At 51.7% G+C, this 19918-nt stretch overlaps 1 protein-coding gene across 2 annotated transcripts in view; it reads right to left on the bottom strand.

Moving 5' to 3' along the window:
* The window catches only part of DPYD (dihydropyrimidine dehydrogenase), a 351367-nt gene that overhangs the window by 155269 nt on the left and 176180 nt on the right, over positions 1–19918 (bottom strand). For both annotated transcript variants that reach the window (XM_036344651.1, XM_036344652.1), the window contains exons 9-11: positions 16539–16646; positions 13895–14064; positions 8612–8822 (exon numbers count right to left, since the gene is read on the bottom strand). In XM_036344651.1, the coding sequence (XP_036200544.1) occupies positions 8612–8822; positions 13895–14064; positions 16539–16646 (489 nt within the window). The remainder of the gene's footprint in view (positions 1–8611; positions 8823–13894; positions 14065–16538; positions 16647–19918) is intronic.

The following is a 19918-nucleotide window of genomic DNA, read 5'->3' as shown; positions in this document are numbered from 1 at the left end:
TCTTTACCTAATTTCTTAGAATAACTTACACTGACTGTTGACTGTTTTCACCACCCAATGATCCGTTCCAGTCCGCGCCTCGAGGGAAGATATGGTCTCCATAGCCAGCGCGTTCTGGGGCGTTGGGCCTCCTCCTTCTGCCTTCTCTGTAGCGTCCAATGGTGGAACCCCGTTAATTTGATCTCCTTTTTTGAATGGCAAGATGTCCCTCTCTCCGGGCTCTCCCTAGCTCTAACCCAGAGGTTCTCAACCTGTGGGTCGAGACCCTTTTGGCGGTCGAACGACCCTTTCACAGGGGTCGCCTGAGACCACCCTGCATATCAGATATTTACATGACGATTCATAACAGTAGCAACATGACAGTTATGAAGTAGCCACGAAAATAATTTTATGGTTGGGTCACAACATGAGAACTGTATTGAAAGGGCCAGAAGGTTGAGAACCACTGCCTATCTTTCTTGGGCTCCAATTCATCCAAAGGAAACTCTCTCTGGGTGACTTCTTCCGTCTCAGTGGCATCACCGTCGCCTAGTGAAGCATGTGAAGGAACGTGAGCGCACCATGGACCCCTTGTATCGTGGTAGAAGGTGGGCATGAGCTCACTGAGACCACAGAACAGCTCTTTCATGGAGCTGTTATCACCCTGGGAATAGCCAAAGGGTGGCAGTGTTGGTATCCGAATCCACTTATTTCTGACTCCAAAGTCCTCCTTGCCACTGACCCTTGGTACGGGGGCCACAGAAAGCGAGACATGTGCCCTGAACCGTTTCTTGAAGCCTCACTACTGGGGCTCTAGGAGAAAGCAACGGGCATTAGAGGGGCAGCAAGGTCTTGGCCAGGCTTCTGGATACAGCCTTGAGGCCATCTCATCCCCTGGGACCTTTTCGCGTCCCTTTATGTTAAATTAACACAACCATCTCCATTAAGCAAGCAGCCGTGTAACTTCTCCTCGAGTCCCGGGACATCTGAGTCAGTGCCTTTCCCGGCGCCCAGCCCTATAACTGGGACACAGGAGGGGCTCCGTGCGTAGTTTTTGGTTGAAAAAGTAATATGGAAAATGTAATGGCTGTTGTCCCGTTAGCTAGCATTCATATTTAATTTTGCATAACCTATGATCAACTTACGAATTTCCCTGTAAGTCTTATTTCCACAATTAGAGAGCCATTGTGGAGAATAAAAGCAAATATTGTCCTTTAAGGTTTCTAAAATAAAACATCTCCAGTGGCAAATGCACTGCCTACGGAAGAAGAGCCCTCGGTTAATCTCTCTTGCTTGGCTTAACTACTGGATGCCCCCACGACTATGGGCAAATAACGTGCAGTTTGAACAAGCTGGTAGGATCTGGGCAGCAAGAAAATACAGATTTCATTTTCCTGCCCTGGATGCTCAGACTGGCAGGCGCCTGAGTCAAGCACAAAAGATGGACAATAGCCCACAGCAACTCCTTCCTTCTCCCTTGCGTTCCCCGGGGAGCCTCCTTCTCATTTCCTCAACTGACCAAGGAATCAATTCAGAATTAAAATGGCCCAAGCACTTCACCTTGCTTTGTTTATTTCTCTGCAGTAATCCCATCTATTTAAACCTCGAAACTCCTTGAAGATCCGATTTCATTTTATCCGGGAGCCGTCTCCTCCAGGAGGGCGCTGTCCTTGAAGGAAATGCGTAGGGATTGTTTTCAGATTCTCGGTTGGGTCCCCAAACGCCGCACTTTGATTTGCTTATTTATATTCAATGATACCATCTACTTAAGACCACACTCTCCTGGAAGGAACAGATCATCCCTTAATCTGATTTGGACCCTGATCATCATAATTCTATGCACATTTGGGTGCTTAATACTTCTTGGTAATTGGGAGGCAGGGAAAAAGAAAGCAGAAAGGCTCCCGGGGTGTGTCATACATGCTCCTCAGTGAGAGAACTTTCCAGAATGCCGAATGAGATCGTGAAGTGATACAAATAATGACAGAAAGGGGTTAAGAGAAATGTTTACTCTAAGATTCCCCATTGGCTGCATTTGAAGCCTAAGTAAAAACAGTAGTAAATTATACAGCGTGCACAAACAATATTATTAAAATATAAGTGAATACTGAAAAATATTTTAATTAACAAAATAAATCAAATGGAAAAGATTCCCTAAATAGAGCTTTAAAAGCGAGTCCGCGTGAGTCTGACTGCCATGACTAATTATGTATCTGTGGAATGTGTGTTCAATTTGGGCTTATTTAAATAGCAGAATGCTCATTAGCTGCAGTATATCTGTGAAGCTTCAGTAAACAGTTTAATGGTTTTTATGTTTAACCAATTTCATAAGTTCCTGTAATTTTAGCTTTAGCAGCTCATTAATGTTATTTTCTGATATCCATCTTACGGCTTTTTTCCTTTCCCTTGTCGATCGGCTGGAGGCATCCTTCCGTGCAGGCTTCAGACATGCAGCCGCGTTTCTTTTCAACAGGTTTTGTGCATAAGTAAGTGCGCACATCAAGACCATGGCTTCTGCTCGGCCGGCGTGGCTCCGTGGCTGAGCATCAACCGATGAACCAGGAGGTCACGGTTCAATTCCCGGTCGGGGCACAGGCCCGGGGTGCAGGCTCGATTCCCATTAGGGGGCGTGCAGGAGGCAGCCCATCCATGATCCTCTCTCATCGTGGATGTTCCTATCTCTCTCCCTCTCCCTTCCTCTCTGACATCGATAAAAACATATCATTGAAAGGAAAACAAAACACAATTTGAAGAGTTCCTTCATGGTGGGGGGAAGAGATCAACCAAAGAACATATCTGCGTGGATGCGTAACCTGTGGGCACAGACAACAGGGTGCTGAAGGCCAGGGGGCGGGGCTAGGAGGGGTCAGTGGGGAATTAAGGGGCATCTGTAATACTTTCCACAATAAAGACGCATTTTAAACAGCAGCAGACGTATGGCGAGCACAGGAAGAAGGCTGGCCCCAGAGAGCATGAGACCCCATGAAGCTTGGGGGCCTCCCTGGGTGTCAGCGAGCAGGGGTGCCCAGCACATTGCCCAGCTTCCATATGTCGGGGATAGATGTGACATAGGATTCAATGTAATTTCTCAACTTACACAGTTATAATAGCCATCTATGGAGGTCAATGTCGAATGCAACCCAAGACCATCCTAAGCAGGCACAGGGTTCATTTATCTTGTGCTTGGAGCCAAGAACACAAATGCAAACAATTAACAAAAAGGATGTGCCACACACATAAAAACCCTCATTCCCAGACGTCAGCCTACAATCCACGCCATGCCTGTCGCATCTTCCCAGGCTCTGTGCCTTGCTTTGACATCGCAGGAACAACAGGTTCCGGCTGCACCGTCCGCTACCTCACGTCTGAGAGAGACAGGTGATGGGCCGTGGGCAGCAGAGCCCAGGACACCCACGCTGCCCCCTCCAGGCTGAGCAACGTCGGCTCTGCCTTCTGACTTCTCTGAGACAAGGATGCGACCTGTTTCCATTCCCTACCCTTTCCCCAGCCACTCCTAGAACACGCCGCTGCTCTGCTGCTGGTATGTAATCTTTGATTTGATGGGAAAAGGACAGTTCCACCCGCCGTCTCCCCGCAAGAATGCACATGCTACCAACCGCCGGTGAGATCTGAAAAGCAAAGATAAGGGAAGGCTCGGCGCAGAGCCATCCACTGGGGGAAACACACCTGTGCCCGTGCAGCCAACAGAGGGAGGAAAAGTAATTACAGAAACAGCACGCTGTGCTCGGGGAACGTCCGGGGACTTGCAAGTGATGTGCTGTTGATGCCAACTCACTTTCTCTCTTTTTTTTTTTTTTAAACATTTGTATTGATTTCAGAGAGGAGAGGGAGGGAGAGCTAGAAACATCGATGATGAGAGAGAATCACTGAGGGGCTGCCTCCTGCACACCTCCTACTGGGGATCGAGCCCGCAACCTGGGCATGTGCTCGTGATGGGAATCGAACCCCAGGCCCTTTGGTTCCCAGGCCGACGCTCTATCCACTGAGCCACACCGGCTAGGGCCCAACTCACTTTCAACACTGTTACCAGTAGGACCTCCCTCCTCGTCGTCTCCCCGCTTTCCAAGTAACTTCAAAGAGCAGCTCTTCGAAGAGACCGTCCCTGGGGGTGGTGATTCTGCAGAGGTGCCGGACGTGGGCTGGACTCCACCACCTCACCGCACGCTGCGCAGGGAATTTCGTGACAGGAAGGCGACGTCTTCCAGCCAGAAACCAGAATCGGATCCTTAGGACAGTCTTGGAGAGCATATGGACAGTCGTCCTACTGGCTTCCTGGAACGGTCCTTGCCCCGCACGTAGTGAGAAGCGAGGCAGCGTACAGAAAGGGCTGGAAAGGGTTCATTCTCAACGTGGGGCGGCCGATACACGGGGTTCACGCACGTTTTACTCCTCGGGCGTCATAACATGGGACGGGAGCCCGCGGGGCCGCAGAGCCGCCGGCCACCCCGTCCATCCGGGATGCGTGTTCTCCGCAAGGCACCGCCCATCGAGGGGCAGCAGGAGCCGGGGTGACTCCTCCCTGCACGCCGTGGGGGCGGGCGCCTGGGTGTCCAGAAGAAAGGCCCCATTTCTCATACTTGTAGGAAGTTGTTTAAAAACTCAGGGGATAACGGCTTTCACTCATCGACTGAATGGACAGCCACTGCTGGAGGCGCTAGGCTGCGGCAGCGGAAAGACAGAAGCGGCAGGGAACGCTTCCCAGTGTCTGCTTCCGATCCTCCCGTGTCTCCTGAGTTCTGGCCCCGGTTCGGCTGTTGGGTTCGGCTGTTGAATGGACCGGCCAATCCCCGTGCAGCGCATCGCCCCTCCCTCCCCCCTGGCTCCCTGCTGCCTCGGTGAGTTCCACCTGCACAGGGACATCTACCCAGACCCCGCCCCAGACACTCTGTCCACCTCTGATCACACCAAGGACCCAGTCCGGAGTCTCCTACGTCCGGAGTGTGTCTTCATTCTGAATGTTCTTCCGTAGTTTTCCCTCCTCTGCCTGAATCTCAACCTTCACCGGGAGCCCCTTAACCCTTTGTAGACCCTGTAAGCGTCTATAGACGCAATTAAATTCAAAATATTGTGGCTGTGGGATGGTTTCCGTTTTGGACGCGTGGCAGTGAACAACTGGCAAAACCAGTCTTTTCACAGGTTTCATGGATGCCATTTCTGTCTTATCCCAGGCATCTTTTCCAGCACACGCAGAGCAACATGCTGGGCCCACGCCCGGGTCTCCCTCCAGGGGGCAGCACTGGTATCTCACTCACACTGGCTCTCCGCATCCTACTCACCTTCCCTCAAAGAGCAGAGATGAGTGCCCGGCCGGCAGTGCTCAGTGGTTGAGCATCAACCTGTGAACCAGGGGGTTTGATTCCCGGTCAGGGCACAGGCCTGGATTGCAGGCTCCATTCCCAGTAGGGGACGTGCAGGAGGCAGCTGACCCATGATTCTCTCTCATCATCGATGTTTTTCTCTCTCCCTCTCCCTTCCTCTCTGAATCAATAAAAAACGAAAAGAAAAAAGAAAAAAAAGAAAAGAGCAGAATTGAGCAAGGCCAGTGTGTGACGCTGGAAGGAGAGACCAGGTGTACACAACACACCCTTCTCCTGCCCGTGGCCTGGAGCTGCCCACCGGAGCACAGGCTGGTCACACCTGGGAGTGGCGGAGTGGTCCCACCTGGGTCAGCACTGCAAGCCGCACTTGACCTCTGAGGTGAACCACCTCGAAGGTGCTGCCTGGTTTCTGATCTCCGACGACTGGAAGACCCTTTCGAAAGGCTCAACACCCAAGCAGAGAAGGAAAACCCACCGCCTACCACAATGTTCTCATGAACACGAAAAACCTCTCCCATAGTCCAACCTCCCCACTGGCCCCCTGGACACCTTGTGGGCGTAACTCAAACCCCCAGCTTAGCACGCACGTCCCTGGAGCCCACACACAGGTGCGGCCGCATCTCCTGCCCCCGCACCCCTCCACACATTCCGCCCGGTCTGACCTCCCAGCATCTGATCCAGCCGCACAGAACTCCTCACCTCGGCTCGCACGGGGCCGGGTGTCAGTTCAGACTTTTGGGCGTGACATTCCTGCTAGGAGAGAAACTCCTACTCCATCTGTGAAACCCAGTCCAGACGTGCCCTGTGATTAGCGCACCATGTGGCAACGTGTGTATTTCCACGCCTGCTTCTCCCATGAGCCTCTGAGGCCCTGATAGGCACAGACTCTCATGCTCCCTCGTCTCGTCTCCCCGGGCCTGTGCCCATCACCTCGCCGGACACTACGAAACGCCCACTGCACGATGCAGAGGGAGACAACGAATAGCAGAAATCCCCACTGAAAAGGTCCATTTCAGCAATGAGATGGAAAGCGCAGCTCTTCGTTTACAAAGAGGAGAGCACGCATGAATTAAGGAGGCTGTTGACAACTTTCTAAAGACAGTCTTTTTTTTTTCCTAATAGAGCTTTTAAAGTGACTGCAAAATGCCTGCTGAATCTAACAGTGTGCTGAGCAAGTTGCATAATTTCCCTGCTGCTCCTGCCTCCACCCCCTCTCCACCTGGCTACCCCGCCTCCTCCGAGCTCAGTGCCAACCTGCTTCCTCCGAGGCCTCCCTGGACGCCCCGACTGTGCTGGGCGCTTCCCCAGCATGTAACTGCCCCCGGCACCATCCACTGAAACGGGCGTCTCCCGTCCATCTATACCTGGAGGCCAGGCTCGCATCTGCCTCTTGGCGGCCTCATCCTCAGAACCCAGCTCTGTGCCTGGGGCAGCAGGACCTCGGAGGTTAGTGAGCGCATAGCCCTGTGCAGGGAGGGGCCTCGCCTCCACCAGCCTTGGGCTTGGGGAAGGAACCGGTAAGGGAGGAGGCAAGACAACGGGGGGGGGGGGGGGGGGGGACTAAATGACTGACAGGCGAGCCTGCGAGAGACTTGCCGGTTGAACCCGACTCAGCTTTCACTCTGGTTTGGGTGATGTGCAGAGCAGGAAGCAGCGGCTGAGTTTCTGGAGAACAGAATGCAATGCACTCGTTGCTCTTGCTCTTCTCCCCGAACCCAGTTAATGAATAAACAAACCACGCCGTGACGGTGCCTACGTGTCACAGAGACAGCCAGACGAGAAGTGACAGCCCAGGCCATCGTCCAGCTACTTGAAGACATCCATCTTGATGGCATTAAGCATCTGGAAGTTTCCAGATACCGAGATGTGTGATGTCTTGCAGATCCGCTACCCCGAGGCCTGTTCGCGCGTCTCCCTTATCTGTTTCACACATTTGCATGCAAGTGTCTCTTCCGCCTCAGACACTAGTGTCTTCAGCTCAGTGAGAGCAGGAAGTCACAGACAGAGCTAGGGTGTTTTTGGTTGTCGTTATTTTTTTAAATAACTTTTATTCAGATTTTTGATATCTCTTAGTGATTTCAGAGAGGAAGGGAAAGGGAGAGAAAGAGAAACATCCATGATGAGAGAGAACCAGTGATTGGCTGCCTTTTGCACACCGCGAGTGGGGGGATCGAGCCTGCACCCAGGCATGTGCCCGTGACTGGAATCGAACCTGGGACCATTCCGCAGGCCAATGCTCTACCCACTGAGCCAAACTGGCAAGGGCGGTTATTGTTCTTAATGAATCTCTGATGGAGAGAAACGCTTTTCTTTTATGATCCTTTCCGTAAATAGGAGAGTTAACCGTCATTTCCACAGTGTGTGTCAGAAGGTGAAGGATCCGCAAAGGGCGGGAGCTTCCATGGTCCGCGGCCGCAGACACGCTGTGTGTGGGAAACATGGCACGGAAGGTCTCTCCCGGCGGCTCCCCTTCGGCTGGAACGCTACAACCACACTGCCTCCCTCGCCCCACGTGAGAGCCTTTCTCCTCCCTGCGAGGTCGGTGTGTCCATCCAGAGGAAAGCGAGTTCAAACTTCCTAACTGGAAGCTTCGAGTGGTGGCTGGACAGGGGGACGGTGCTCCCCATAGATTCTGTTTCTGCCCACTTATCAGACCCCCTGTGATCGGAATCACTGAAGATTGGCTCTTACAACAGCTCTGTCGCACTGTCTTACTCCAGGTCTAACCGAAGAGAAAGCCATTCCTTATTTTCTTTTATTACTTAAAAATGTTTTGTTTTTTATTATTGATTTTAGAGAGAGGAAGGGAGAGGGAGAGAGAGAAGCATCCATGATGAGAGGGAATCATGGATCAGCTGCCTCCTGCACGCCCCCCACTGGGGACTGAGCCTACAACCCGGGCCTGTGCCCTGACTGGGAGTCGAACTGTGACCTCCTGGTTCAGGGGTAGACGTTCAACCACTGAATCACGCCAGCTGGGTGAGAAAGCCATTCTTACAGAACAAATAAGGCAAACATCTGAACAAAATAAAACACGTATTTTGATTATCGGCTTAAATGGAAGATGAATGTTCTTTTCCAATCCCCCCTCTAAAAATAATCCTGTATAATAAGCATTAAGTGCTATTTCTAAGCCTCTTAAATCAAGATTTCTTGCATTCCCTACCAGGAGAAGGAAATAAATGTTCGAGTAAAAAAATAAACAACCACAACCCCCGGAAGGAAGCTGGGAGCCAGGGCGGCGCCGTAAGAACAGACCGCGGCCCAGCCCGCGCCCGCGCCCGCCTCTGTACCTTGAGGGTCGCTCAGGACCGACCCGAAGGCGCTGATGACCACGTCGGCTCTCAGCTGCACCCACTGCTCCTCGTCCTCCCGCCAGGCCCCGGCCTCGTCCTGCTCCGTCCGCACGAACTGCATGCCCACAATCTTCCCGCCTTTGACCAGGACCTTCCGAGGGGACAGGAAGGGCAGGAATTCACACTTCTCCTCCTTCGCCAGCTCCATCTAGAGGAAGCAGGACAGAGGGAAAGCGCCGTGAGCATGCTTCTTCTCCACGGCGCACCGGACTTGTCACTCACATGGTGCCGCCTAGCGCGGGTGCCCTTCAAATCAACACGAGCCCTGACCCGTTCGGCTCAGCGGACACAGCATCGGCCTATGGACTGAAGGGTCGATTCTGGTCAAGGGCACGTACCTTGGTTGCAAGCTGGATCCCTGGCCCTGGTTGGGGCATATGCAGGAGGCAACCAATCGATGTGTCTCTCTCGCATTGATGTTTCTCTGTCTCTCCCTCTCCCTCCACTCTCTCTAAGAATCAGTGAAAAGTAACCTCCACTGATTAACAACGGTGAGGATTAACAACAAGGAAGGAAGGAAGAAGGAAGGGAGTTTTTTTCTATCGCCAAAGCTGAGACTCGGTTATCTGCTATTTCCATTTTCCAGCTCCCTGCCTGGGAGGGCCCTGACGGGGGCTGCCCTGTGGGGCTTAGAGCAAATGGCACTACCAGGTGTTTCTCGGGCTGGAGGCGCTGTGTGCCTGCCCTACGGGGCGTGTGCGTGTGAGGTTCCCGACCAGAGCAGCTGGTCTCTGCTGCTCTCATGTCTGCAGGTTGCATCCTCTCTTCACTCCTGCTGACGATCACCCCGGTCATACATACAAGCCGGGGAAAAAGTCAAGCCCGCTGTGCCGAGGTGGGCCCTCTGTGCCGAGGACACAGGACCAGAATGAAGCCAAAAGGAACTCCGTGGCCCGAGGAGAGAGTGTGTCTCACTTCGGTAGAGATGCCAGTGACAGTGGAATCACAAGACAAAGGCACACCCTCTTGAAGTCCGGCTTCCCCTCTTCCCTAACTCCTGCCTGGGGCGGGACACCCTCCTTTCTGTTGATTATCACGCCCATCACGAGTTTATGGGACAGAATGCAAATGAGAGCTTGTCTACACATTTTCCTATCTACTGTTTTTTTGGGGGGGAATTCGGGCCTTTGTCAGTGTGGTCGTAACTAGTAGGCGGAGAAGTCTTCATCAAACAGGTGAAAGCACCGTCCGGAGGAGGGTAAGGGGGGCTGGGTCAGCTCTCGCCCTCCCCTGTGGCCGGCCGACAGGTGGAGTCTCAGTAGGACCCTGACAAGGGAGGCAAAGAGGCTGTGCGTGTGGTTCCAAACTAGGAAGGACCTGAGCCACGCGGGGATGGAAAACCAGGGTCAGAGCTTTTGAAAACCTCTGTCGTGGCCACGAGCGCTCAGCATCTTTGCGACTTTTCTGTACGAATGCATGTCCTTGGCATGCATATTTTTTAAATATATATTTTTATTGACTTCAGAGAGGAAGGGAGAGACAGAAACATCAGTGGTGAGAGAGAATCATGGATCGGCTGCCTCCTGCACGCCCCCCACTGGGGATCGAGCCCACAACCCGGGCCTGTGCCCTGACGGGGAATCGAACCGTGACCTCCTGGTTCCTAGGCCACGCTCACCACTAAGAATATGGGCTCCATGGTACACATATTTACATTTGTGTGATGGCACCTGTCCTCCAGACAGACAGCGAGTGCATTAACCAATGAACAAACCGCTTGTCCTTGGCTCCACCAGTAACAGCTCGGAGGCACACAGGAGGAAACAGCCAGGAGGTTCCATTTTTGAGGTTCAATGAATCCACCTGCTGCTTAATTTTCGTACCGTGAGAGGAAGTGGGGAAAATTCTTCTGATCTTGGATATGTACCTCCACGTTCACGGAGGCGCTGTGGCCGACGCCGAGTGGCCTAAAAATAGAGTGCTCCAGCACGCCGCCATTTTAATGATTAGCTTTATGCAACGGGATGATTTGGTCTGATTAATATTACAGGCATCACACTGTGGAAATGATGACACAACTTAATTTACCATAATTACCAGCATGAGACAGTTCTCTGTTAGGTCGCATATAGGCCAGGGAAGCACAGGTTCTAACCTCTAGCGAGCAGAACGCAAAGCCAGGCCAGCGTACATTAAATTCTAACATGCTGGCCCGGCGGCGTGGCTCAGTGGTTGAGCGTCCAGCTCTGAACCAGGAGGTCACGGTACGATTCCTGGTCAGGGCACAGGCCCGGGTTACGGGCTGGATCCCCAGTGGGGCAGGAGGCAGCCGATCGATGATTCTCTCTCATCATTGATGTTTCTCTCTCTCCCTCCACCTTGCTCTCTGAAATCAATAAAAACATACTTTTAAAAATTCTAACATTCATGTCATCATCAAGCACTGAAGGCGGGCGTACTTCCTGTCTTAGTCCCAGGGAGTCCCCGAGGACCGTTCATTAACGCTGGGCCCTTGGGGCGATGCGTGTGCATGTGCGTGTGTGCGTGCGCATGTGTGCGTGTGTGCATGTGTGTGCATGTGTGTGTGTGTTTGCAGGCACCTTTGAATCCCATCCTGCTGACAGGCCTCCCATCACGCTCCCTGCAGATCCCCGCTCCACGGCAGGTGCCGCAGGTGCAAGCAGCCACGAGGAGCAGTGCCCTTACCAAGAAAAATGAAATTTGCCAGCCCAGACGGGTTATTGGCTAAAAACAGTGCCAGCGTCAGAGTCCTCATCATCAAGTGAAGACAGAAGGGCGCCGTGGCTGGTGGGGGTGCATGTGTAGCCAGCACGACGCACATGAGGAGAGCCTCAGTGCAGCTCGGCCAGGCCCGCTCGAGGTGGATGGTGTCCGAGGGGCACCTGGTGCGCCCAGAGGTCGCAGGGGAAAGGCACAGGCTTTCACCGAAAGATGTGCTCACAGCCCGGCCGTGTGGCTCAGGGGTTGAGCATGGACCCGTGAACCAGGAGGACACGGTTCGATTCCCGGTCAGGGCACAGGCCCGGGTTGTGGGCTGGATCCCCAGTGTGGGGCGTGCAGGAGGCAGCCGATCCATGTTTCTCTCTCATCATGGATGTTTCTATCGCTCCCTTCCTCTCCCATCCTCTCTGAAGTCAATAAAAATATATTTTAAAAAAGATGTGCTAATTATTTTAGAGTTGCCTTAACCGACGAAGATATTCCTGAGTAACAGACCAGGCAATCTGGTACTGTGGTTTTTATTATTGAAACGAGTAAAGGAACATTCGTGATCAGAACAGCTGAGCTTCTGAATGCTAACCTATATGGACGCAGACATACCCCCCTTAAACCATTACCATTTCCGCAAACAGAAAGGGCGCAGCCCAGGGCACCGGGAGAGGTCTGGCAGCCCGGGTGAATCAGGGCGGATTAAAGACCTGTCTGTTTGGCTGCTCCGGGGCAGTCGAATACTGAACAGTAGACTCTTACCCTGCCCTGCGTGCGTGGGGCTGAGCTATTACAGCGGTTTTGTTCCATGCTCCTCGCGGTGATGACTAATGGGAACTACAAAGCCCTTCCCCGCCTCCCTCTCCCACCCTCACTCCGCGGGGCTGCGTCCTGCCCTCCTCCTCCTCCTGGGGACCCCCAGGCCTGGGGCGTTCCGGAAGTTCTGTCTGATCTGGCTACAGCTCTTAATACCCGTGTTTGGGGGGATTCTGTTATCCTGTGAAATGTAATCTCCCGCGTTCGGCGTGCGGGAAGCCCTGGGGGGATTATTAGCAGATTTCCCCTCATCTTCGAAGACGGCGCTCACGAGGGGCCGGGCTCCCTCAGGACCAGGCGGAGGCGAGTCTGTCCACAGCATCCTTAGCGTGTGTGCGGCCGCGAGGGAGCCGGAGACGGCTGGGACCGGGTTCCCTCCCTCCGCGAGGATGCTCCGTCCTCCTGGGATCAAACCTCCATCCGGCAGGAATGCTGCTGTCCCAAGGACGAGGGAGCGAGCCCCTCCCAGCCGCTGCGGGGGCTCCAGTGAGGCAGCTGGGCCCCGCATGGGTGGCAGGCAGAGCAGCAGCGGCCATGACCGCCCACCGGGTCACTCGCTCACAATGCACATTCTCGGGCCCACGCAGACCCACTGAGTCAGAACCAGGGCCTGGCATGCTCTGCTGCAAACGCCTCCAGGTGGTTCTGATGCAAAGGGGAGCCTGGGGACCCCTGTGTTAGAGAAAGGGGGCGCGGCCATCCCTGCAGCACCAGCTGCGCGGTGCCTCCCAGCTCCATCCCCTAAAGCCACGGGGACCCAGCGGTGGTGTGTGTGCGACAGCCTCGTGCTGTGCGTGGTCGCAGCGACTCCGCCTTCGCTGCCGCTGGCCTTCCTAGCAACTCACAGCTGCGAAAGGGGGACTGGATGGAGCCCCGCGCAGAGAAGACGGCGACGGTGAGGCTCAGCCAGGGGCCAGCAGTGCCTCTGAGGTTCTCGTAAGATTAATCGCCACCGCAGTCACTCCCCACGAGACAGATCGCCTGTGGACTACGGTTATAATTCTTGCCTCGTAGAGACTCCAAACATGCTTGGGCATTCCCCCGCAAATCGAGTTCATCGCAGGATTTGGGTGCAGTGAGCGATCATCTTTCTCTAAGGACCTCGGGTTCTCGTTTGCAGAACTAGCACCTCCGGGAGGCATCGCCTGCCCTCACAGCAGGAAAACCCGAGAGGCCGTGGTGCGTGCCCCCAGCGGCGCCTCGCCCGCCTTAGTCACCAGTCACCCTAGGGAGGAGGCGCTTCTAAGTCGGAACTAGCTGTGAGTTCTGGAAGACGCCTGCATGGAGCTCTGTGAAAAATCAGCGGCCATGCCTGTGCTCCAGTCTTCCCGGCAGGACGAGCGGACAGTACGGCCAGCCCCTCCGCGCGGCGAGCACATGTGGCTCCTGGGAAATTCTGAACGTCCCTAACGACCGCGCTCTCCCGGCAGCCACGCATTTTGTGGGGGCACCTCTGGGGGACACGAAGGGCTTAGCAGGGGTCCGTGTGACTAGTGAAGTAGGTGTCGAAGCTGTGACCGCTGAGGATAAGGGTACCGATGAGGATACAGACAGAGTCCTTACAGAGTCATCTTTGCATGACCCTGTGAGTGAGAAACACCAGGCGTCGCCCAGGAGCGCTCACGCTTGCATTCCCCCATCTCAGGCACATGAAGAAGGTCTCCTCCCCCCAAACCTGCTGCCTGACAACCCCCCTCCCCCCCCCTTCCCCACGGTTCGGTTCATTCCATTTACCTCCTCGGGGACAGCTCTGATGTTGACGAAGCCTTTCCGGAAGACGACGAACACGCGGCGGGCCCCGCAGCGCAGGGCGGAGGTGGCGCAGTCGAAGGCCGTGTCCCCCGCCCCGAGCACGATCACGACGCCCCGGATAGACGGCAGGGGCGCGCGGCAGGCGCACATTCCTGGGCGACAGAAGGAAAAACCTTTAGCGGGAGAAACCGCTGTCACAAGACAGCTCGGAGCATGCGCGTCCTCGAGGCCGTGGGAAATGGCATCGCGCAGCGTGCGGGACGGATGTCCCCATCCAAGTCTCTGCTTCGCTGCAGAGCTGTTTTCTCACAGCCTGGCCGGCGGCTCAGGGGCTGAGCGTCGACCTATGAACCGGGAGGTCAGGGTTTGACTCCAGGTCAGGGCACAGGCCTGGGTTGTGGGCTTGATCCCCAGAGTGGGGCGTGCAGGAGGCAGCCGATCCATGCTTCTCTCTCATCACTGATGTTTCTCTCTCCCTCTCCCTTCCTCTCTGAAATCAATAAAAATAAATGTGTGTGTGTGTGTGTATAACATATATATATGTAGAATTTTAAAAGTTTAAAAAGGCTCATGTACTCATATATGTAATTTCATAGTCAGTACCTTGAGCCTCCCCTTTCCTTCTCGAACAGTGGTTCTCAACCTTCCTAATGCCGCGACCCTTTAATACAGCTCCCCATGTTGTGGTGACCCCCAACCATAAAATTATTTTCGTGGCTACTTCATAACTGTAATTTTGCTACTGTTATGGATCCTAATGTAAATATCTTTTTTGCAGGATGAATTTTCATTAGAAATTGAACATAATTAAAGCATAGTGATTAATCACAAAAACAACATGTAATTATATATGTGTTTTCTGATGGTCTGAGGCGACCCTTGTGAAAGGATCGTTTGACCCCCAAAGGGGTCGTGACCCACAGGTTGAGAACCGCTGTTCTAGAAGGCTAGCTTGCAACACATTTTGAGGGGCACAGGTCCTAACAAGCTGGAATCGAGGAGCGCTCTCTTGGCAAGGGGTGGCCTGTGTTTTTCACGTGGCTTCGTTCACTTTCCTTAGAAGAAAAGGCAGTGCCGCTCACGGCCTGGGCCCGTCACCCACAGCGTGTCCTGCGTGTATGTCGCTCAGCCACGATGTTGTAAGACTTCTAGCAAACAGCCCCGCTGTACATTGCCATTCAGGAAACTTGGAACATTAAAAATTAACATACTGCGAATAAGCGTTCTTTCTGTAACTGAAGAGTTTCTGGAACTATTTAAATAGTTAAAATAAAACTTTCTCCTGTTGACCATTTTTCTGTTGTTGTTTTTTTAAATAAAAGTGAACATTAAAGGGAAATGAATTTTTTGTGTGCATTTCTCAAGAGCACCTATATGAATGAAGATCTGATGTCCGTATGAAAATTTGTGTAAAATGGTAAAATGCAGGTGCTCTCTCTGTCTTGAGTGGTATGTATTATCAGATTAAATACAACTGCTGATAAGATAAATTACTATAATTTTTGAAATGGCATCTTGGATAGCATGGGCCTATAATTGTCATAAACATAATAATCAATTTGCTTGGGAGAGTCTGTATCTGGGATTACATAACCGGCTCCTGCAATTCTCAAATGAGGTCACGTGTGCTATGACCTTCCTTAGAAGGCATCTCAGTCACATGTATATCCTGCTGGCGTGGAAGGAGGCGGAGGGGGTGGTACACATCTTTAGCGGTAAACTTCTATAAAATAACCTATAGAAAAAGACATGGCTTTAAAAAATTGTTTGGAGAAAATGTAAGCTCTTATCTTTTCTACATGCAATTCGATGTCAGAATAGACTTTTAAAAGTATATATGCTGGCCCAGCCGGCGTGGCTCAGTGGTTGAGCATCGACCTATGAACCAGGAGGTCACGGTTCGATTCCCAGTCGGGGCACATGCCTGGGTTGCGGGCTTGATCTCCAGTAGAAGGAGTGAAGTAGGCAGCCGATTCATGATTCTCTCTCACCATTGATGTCTCTCTCTCCTTCTCCCTTCCTCTCTGAACCGATAACAATGTATCTCAGAGGAAAGTGTGCATGTGTAAAGGGTTGCTCGGGCTTGTTTTTGGAGAATATGTTTCAGCCTCTAGGTCATTAGGACACGACTCCAGCTCAGATACAGCAAAGCTTCAGGCTGCTGCTGAGCTCAGGACGTGCGACCACGCGGACACCACGCCCCAGGGTGTCTGTCCAGAGTCTCCCTGTCACTTCACCCGTTCACTGCTTCAGGCGAGACCATCTTCTAGCCTGTTTGGGTATAACCGTTTGTCCAATTTCAAAATGGAAAGATTAAACGCGCTGGGATCCAAACTGAAGTCCCTGCCACTCCTTCTAAGAGCATCTTCCACGGTCCGTTTCCGACTCTCTCACTCGGAAGCAATGTCTCGGGAGGCAGCTCAGGCGCCTGCAAGAGCGAGCCTCCTCCAGCGATGCCTGCCTGAGGGCGCACAGGTCGCCGCTGGCCAATGGGGCATCGGCCCCCCGCCCCTGCTTCAGGTGAGTGTCATGAAGGATCCGGCGGCACAACATCCTCGGAGCCTGGACTTAATACCAGTGCGTAACCCACCCGACCACGTCAGGAACGGAAGACGCTGTGTTTTACCTGCTTTACTGCCTTTGGCGACAAGAGGCAGAAAGTCCTTGGACGTATAAAAGCCCTGGTCCTGGGTCAGGCCCTGGAAGATGTGGTCCTTGTTGGGTTCTGGCAAACCTGAGGATAAACATGTATAAAATGTCATTAGCAGGAGGAGAAACGTGTCCTATCAGGTAGTTAGGCACATGGAAGGCTGCCATCACTAAAATCAGGTGGTTCTTAGAGGGGAAGAAATCTGTAAGCAAATCCACATGGAAGAATGCTCTTAATATGATGTACCAGACCTCAGAGGAGAGCTTTAATATAAAGCTGGCACACATCAGACATCACACCTCACACACACACAGTCACAACAGAAGCATGGAAGCACACGTGCGTATAGTGTCCAGGGGAACCACCAGGTTATGTTCTTTTTAAAAAATATTTTTTTTGTTGATTTCAGGGAGGAAGGGAGAGGGAGAGAAGGATAGAAACATCAATGACGAGAGAGCATCATTGATCAGCTGCCTCCTGCACACCCCACCCTGAGGATGGAGCCCGAAACCTGGGCCTGTGCCCTGACCGGGAATCAAACCATGAACTCCTGGTTCACAGGTTGATGCTCAACCACCGAGCCACACTGGCTGGGATCGGGTTACATTCTTTCCTCATGGCATAAACAAAAATAAACTGCTGATGTACTGAAGTGCTAAATATAAAAAACTAATCATAAAAACTAAAAAAAAGTTATCGGGACATATTTGACTAGTTCCTGAATATGGGAAATATTTTTTTTAAAAAGACTAAAACAATCAAAGAAAAAATATATTTGAGCATAAAAATTCAGCTACTTCTACATTTAAAAATATTGTAAGCAAATTAAAAGGCAAATAATTCACCAGGAGAATATTTGAACAAATAAAATGTCTTTATAAAGAAATTTCTCAATTTTAAGAAAGAACATTAAATTTTCAACAGTCATAAACAAAGAACAACAAAAATTGGGATAAGTGCCCTAACCGGTTTGGCTCAGTCGATAGAGCGTCGGCCTGTGGACTCAAGGGTCCCAGGTTCGATTCCGGTCAAGGGCATGTACCTTGGTTGCAGGCACATCCCCAGTAGGGAGTGTCAGGAGGCAGCTGATGGATGTTTCTAACTCTCTATCCCTCTCCCTTCCTCTCTGTAAAAAAATCAATAAAATATATTTTTAAAAAATTGGGATAAGAAAAAATATAAACACCTTAAAAGCACCAAAAATCTTAACTAAGCAATTTAAAAACTATGAACTAAGACAGTGTGGTCTGGTTTCCCCTCTTCTAATACACAAAGGACTTAAGAGAATTCGGTTTCGTGGCAAGGGTAGAGATGGATTGTTGTACCCGTCTGATAGACACACAGATTAGCGCTCAATTTCTAGAAAACAGTTTTGAGTTTATCCTCAGGAAGCACTAAGACATGCAAATAAAGTTTTAATGTGCAAAAATGGTTAATGCAAAAAAAAAAAAATAGAGACAGAAGTAGCTTAATTTTTATCCTTTTTTTTTTTTTTCAAATTTCACATCTTATGTCAAGGAAAGAAAAAAGCTTAAATCAGAGTAAAGTACTAAACTTCGGCAAATTAAACAAAGGAATACAAAGAAAGACAAATGAAGCTTCTGAGAGTGAACGATGAAAGATAATGAAACTTGCAAATACCCATCGATCAAAGGCAGCTCTCCCGCGAGGAGGAGGCGTATTAATAAATAAGGCCTGTGTCTACACCACGATGATTTCAAAAAGACACTGAAATGACTTCTTAATTCACTTTCCAGTGGGAAGAAGGAGGTTTATGAATGAAGAGGAGCTGACACAGACTTGACAAACGCAGCCGATCGGCGTGGAGACTGTTTTTTCTTGTCTTTTATGCAATCCAGGTCGTTTCTTTGTTTCCCTGGCACAGACACGGGGACCCTGGTGTCTCGGGATGCACTTACACAAAGGAACACCTCCGTGAGGAGACCGAAAAGGATCGCTTTCACGTTCTCCAAGAAGAAGAGACATGAACATCATGTCGCTGAGGTGACAGAAACCTAATGGAACGTTTACTGATCATGCACTGTAGGTGCTGTTCCCAATGCATGGCCTGCCCGTGATTGTTCAAACACACAAATTTATTTAATTCTCATAAAACCCTTCACACAACTGACAGCGTGATCCACATTCCAGGTGCGAGGGAGCTGAGGCCCAGCGAGAGGAAGGGGCTGCTGAGGACACGGGACAGGTGAGCAGCAAAGCCCGCGTCCAGCCTGGGCAGCCGCTGCCCTTTCCACGTGGAAGGTGGGAAGTAAGCCCTGAGATAATGAGATGCTACGTGACGAGTGGTATCTAAACCAACCATTCCGGCCGGCCGGCGTGGCTCAGTGGTGGAGCGTCCACCTATGAACCAGGAGGTCACGGTTGCATTCCCAGTCAGGGCACAGGCCCAGGTTGGGGGCTGGATCCCCAGTAGGAGGCTGTGCAGGAGGCAGTCGATCCATGATTCTCTCTCATCACTGATGTTTCTATTTTTCTCTCCCTTCCTCTCTGAAATCAATAAAAATATAATTAAAAATAAATAAATAAACTAACCATTCCACACCCAGTATTCAGTGCTGCCCTACGCCTATGGATACGCATCCAGCCCAGAATGTGCGTGGCCAGCTTCCCGCCTGGGGGCAGAGGAAGGCTGGCTGCTGCCTGGGGCTGTAGCTCTGTTTTGTGATTCTTCTCCCTGGTACAACCCTTTCTGGAATGTTCTCCTCTGTGCGGGCATCCCCTTGGTGACTGGCTGGTTACTTTCTTTTCTATTTTTTTTTATCCAGTAGCACTGACTTTTATTCATTCATGCGAAGTCACCTGAAATGATATTTGTTGCATTTAAAATATATTTTTACTGATTTCAGAGAGGAAGAGAGAGGGAGAGAGAGAAACATCAGTGATGAGAGAGAATCATTGATCGGCTGCCTCCTGCACGCCCCCCACTGTGGATCGAGCCTGCAACCCTGGGCCTGTGCCCTTGACCAGAATAGAACCTGGGACCCTTTGGTCCGCAGGCCGACACTCTATCCACTGAGCCAAACCAGCTGCTATCTGTTGCATTTAAATGCTCATTAATATAAATGGCTGAACAAACCCATTTCAATGGCTACTCAATATCCCACACTGCTTGATGCTCTTTGAAATACGCATCTCTGCTTTCTTTCCCAAACACCTCCCCCTCGGCAACAACCACAGAAGGAAGACCAGTGGCGTGGCCCGGCTGGCGTGGCTCAGTGGCTGAGCATCGACCTATGAACCAGGAGGTCGTGGTTCAATTCCTGGACAGGGCACATGCCTAGGTTGCGGGCTCGATCCCCAGTGTGGGGCGTGCAGGAGGCAGCCAGTCAACGATT

Source organism: Myotis myotis, unplaced genomic scaffold (genome assembly GCF_014108235.1).
Source record: "Myotis myotis isolate mMyoMyo1 unplaced genomic scaffold, mMyoMyo1.p scaffold_m19_p_18, whole genome shotgun sequence".
In the NCBI taxonomy this organism is placed as follows: domain Eukaryota; kingdom Metazoa; phylum Chordata; class Mammalia; order Chiroptera; family Vespertilionidae; genus Myotis; species Myotis myotis.
The sequence above is the reverse complement of the archived record's forward strand: the minus strand, read 5'-3'. Positions and strand labels throughout refer to the sequence as shown.